Raw genomic sequence first — 4,053 nt, 5'->3', positions numbered from 1 at the left:
AAATATATATTTAAATATAATAATAAAAAAATGATACACTTTATGTATTTAATATACACTACCAATAAAAGCACAACATTATATTAATTAAATTCAGAATTCAGTACGTACATAGTGCTGCTATATATTGTTAATATAATCCCCACAATAAATATTTGACATTTATAATACACCTAAATTGCTAAAATCACAGCTAAAGTATTAAATAGGAATAATTTAAAGACTCACCAAGCCTTGCAAACAAAAAAAAAACACATAACTCATCTGCACTGTTCACAGTCACTTTCCCCCTTTCTTTTCGCCTTGTGTGAAAGTTCCATATATGCTTCTTAGGTTGAAACAGCAAATAAAAGAAAATTGTCAGAATAATCCAAATTATGCAAACATACATGAACGATTTTGACCACACTTTGCACCATTTGCCATATTTGTTTGTCCTCCAACTTCTTTCTTAACACTCGGATTTTGCATTTCTAATGAAATTAGGTCGACAATTAATCAAAAGCTTGAAGTGATAGATTTTGATAATACAATATCGAGACATCACTGTCAATCGGTAGTCAAAATCACTTTATCCTTGAGAAAATGTTTAGAATTGAATTAGTATATTATATATATATATATATATATATATTTTTAAGAAAGATTGTCATTATTTATTCACAAGAAAAATTTACATCTACAATTATATATATATTGAAATGTCTATATATCAAATATGACATTATAAATTAAAATAATATATTTAAAATTTTACTAGTACATTATTTTCGACCTTGAAAAAAGCAACATAAAACTAAATAAAAGAAATTTTGATATATAAGATGTGTGAATTGAGAAAAAAGAGAATGAGACAGAATAGGAGGAGGAACTTGAGACCTCCTTCCCTTCCAATAAAAATCAAATCAGGACCTCTTAAGTTTTTACAAGAGACGGGGAGAAATGAGATGCTAGATATATATTTAAAATATACAAATTTTGTGTAAATATTTTGTAAAAATATTAGATTTTTACATACTATTATTCTTGACTTTTTAATTTTATCGTGAAAAATGTTGGCCATGTACATGATCTAAGGTGGCAGTGTTGCCTTAGGAAAATGATAAATGATTTGTATAAATCCTAATCAGATATAGCCTTTGTAAGAAAATTGATTTTATCTTAAAAAAGTGTAAAAAATCTATAATGTATTAATGAATCTTACTTTTTTACCAAAAAAAAAACTTATACCTAGTTTACTTTAGAAAAATTAATATGGAATAATGTGATATATTCAGTATCTATTGACTGTTCGTTGATCGTCACGTCAATAGGTACACACAAAAAGCACTTGTTCTTGTTGGGAACATAAACAATTGTCTTTTTACTATATGGTTTTTAAGATGAAAAATGATTTGTATAATCTCGATAGATTATATGAGATTTGCTTATTTAAAATTTGTGTGAATCATTTTTTTTTTTTGCCAAATACTCAATACAAAAAAGTTGTATTGAGTTTACAAAGACTAATGATATATATACGATATATTTATGTTTTAAGATGGGAGTATTTTTAAAAAATAATATTATTTTTATAAATGATTTTATAAAAATATTCATAATTTAAAATATAATTATATAAAATATTATGAAAATCTACGACAGAAAAATTAAGCCAAGTAACCTTCGATTCTAAGCACAAATTTTGTCTGGAGCATATCCGACGCCCGCTGTACTTGGCCGCTCATATAAAGCCACGTCAAGTTATGACGAAGAAGATGACAGAGGGGCTTCGGATCTAATGGTTCATAACCCACAGATTGCCACAGAAACGTAGAAAGTTTATAGAATTTGCAGAGAGAGAGAGAGAGAGAGAGAATCATAGGCAGCGTGTATATATATATATTTTATAAAGAGAAAAAACCAGAGCAAGCAGCCATTCCGGAGCTTATCCATCTTCTCCAGTTTCTCCACAACCCAAGAGAGAAGCTGTAAACTAATGGGCGAGGTCTTGAAGAAGCCATATAATCTTTTTTTAATCTTACTTCTATTTTCCATTTCCGATTTAGTTTTTTGTTGCTTTTACGTTTGTTTCTCTGGGTTCTGATATCGGGTTGTGTTTGTTTAGGAGGAAAAGAAACCGGAGGAGAAGAAAATGGAGGAGAAAAAGCCAGAGGAGGAGAAGAAAGAAGAAGAGAAACAGTCCGAGAAGCCGGCAGAAGAAAAGAAAGCGGAGGAAGGAAAGGATGGGAAGGAAGCGAAAGATCAATCTGAAACACAAGCTCCTCAGGAAATCGTGCTCAGAGTCTACATGCATTGCGAAGGTTGTGCTCGCAAGGTCCGACGCTGCCTCAAAGGCTTCGAAGGTTGTGGTTGTGGTGGTCTTTGTTTCTTTTTTATCCACTCAGAGAAAGTTATGTTCCTTGTTTTTTGAATTCCAAGTCTTTTAGTTAATTGAAATGTTTGTGTTCCTGTTCTTGTTCGTGTGTGTGTTTGGGTTTTTGTTAGGGGTGGAGAAAGTTATAGCAGACTGCAAGACTTCGAAGGTGGTAGTGAAAGGCGGAAAGGCCGATCCTCTGAATGTTCTCCAGAGAGTTCAGAGGAAGAGCCACAGGCAGGTCCAGCTCATCTCTCCGATCCCCGAACCGAAGGCTGAGGAAGAGAAGAAGCCTGAGGATCAGAAAGAGACCCCCAAGCCTGAAGAGAAGAAAGAAGAGGTTCTCTTTCTCTATAATTTTATTTTTGCCCAGAAAACAAATCCTTAATATTTGATAAATGCCCCAATTTTTATATTTTTTATTCATTTGGAGGTCTCTGGGCTGATTATGTTATTCTCTGGTACAGCCTCAGATTATCACAGCGGTTCTGAAGGTTCACATGCATTGTGAGGCCTGTGCACAAGAAATCAAGAAACGCATACTGAGAATGAAAGGTACGGGACTCTTTTTTTTTAATCCCCACATATGCATGTATGGCTCATGCAAATTTGGCTTTTACTTAATTAGCGAGTATTATTATATATGTATAATGATTCCATATGCGACTAACGGTTTTGGCCATATATATTACTTTTATTTCTACACTCTTGAGACTTGAATACCTTTTAAAAAAACAAAAAAAAAGGGAGTTTATTCTCTTTCAATTTCAATGTAAGGTAAATGAATCACAGGATCCCATCAGCTTTAATTGGATTCGGTTTCGATCTTGTATTGAATCAACCAATTTAGAAAATCTTCACTTTTTTTTTTTTGGTTTTGGTCCACACTCAATAGGAGTGGAGTCGGTCGAGCCAGATCTAAAGAGCTCAGAGGTGATAGTTAAGGGAGTGTTTGACCAAGCAAAGCTGGTGGAGTACGTGTACAAGCGAACTGGAAAGCATGCGGCGATAGTGAAGCAAGAGCCGGAAAAGAAGAAAGAGAAAGCCAAAGATGATGACAGCAAGGAAGAGAAAAAGGCCGAGGAAGATGGCGGCGGCGGTGACGACAAAGGTGGCAGTGATGATCAGGAAGAGAACAAAGAAAAGAAAGGAGGAGACGAGGAATCCAACTCCAAGCCAGACTCGGGAGGAGGAGCAGCCATGGAAGAGGAGATCAACAAGGTGGTGGAGCTTCAGAAAAATGCATATTATTATTACCCACAAAGGTATGCCATGGAAATGCATGCCTACCCACCTCAGATCTTCAGCGATGAAAACCCAAACGCCTGTTCTATCGTGTAATGTAAAAAGACAGATCAAATAAAAAAGTAGGATAAATGGTGATGGGGAATTATTTGTTATTGGGAATGCTGAAAATGAAGTTGTGGGTAAGGCTGATTTGGTCTTTGTGAAATGTGAGCTGTAGAGTTTTTTGAGTACTTTCTTTATTTCTAAGAACTATAGATCAGTTTTGGGAGTCTTTGTGTTTACGAAAAAGAAAAAATAAACATAAAAAAGAAAAAAATAATTGTATAGTAGAAAAAATAAAAAAAAAAGTAAGGGCCGACTCGTTTTCTCTCTCCAGCGAAAAGGCTTAAAAAAAATCTTACAGTGGACACCCTCCTCCCATTTGTACTGTCCAGATAACATTCTACTAT

The 4,053-nt window shown here is 34.0% G+C and overlaps 1 protein-coding gene across 1 annotated transcript; it reads left to right on the top strand.

The window, feature by feature from the left end:
• Nucleotides 1-1,819: 1,819 nt before the first annotated feature.
• On the top strand, nt 1,820-3,834 carry LOC108983452 (heavy metal-associated isoprenylated plant protein 7-like). Its single transcript, XM_018955086.2, has 5 exons — nt 1,820-1,987; nt 2,108-2,345; nt 2,488-2,696; nt 2,824-2,911; nt 3,252-3,834. Exons 1-5 carry the CDS (start codon nt 1,979-1,981, stop codon nt 3,695-3,697), a joined length of 990 nt encoding a protein of 329 aa, XP_018810631.2. The 5' UTR covers nt 1,820-1,978; the 3' UTR covers nt 3,698-3,834.
• The last annotated feature ends 219 nt before the right edge of the window (nt 3,835-4,053 follow it).

This window comes from Juglans regia, chromosome 9, assembly GCF_001411555.2.
Source record: "Juglans regia cultivar Chandler chromosome 9, Walnut 2.0, whole genome shotgun sequence".
NCBI lineage: Eukaryota > Viridiplantae > Streptophyta > Magnoliopsida > Fagales > Juglandaceae > Juglans > Juglans regia.
The sequence above is the reverse complement of the archived record's forward strand: the minus strand, read 5'-3'. Positions and strand labels throughout refer to the sequence as shown.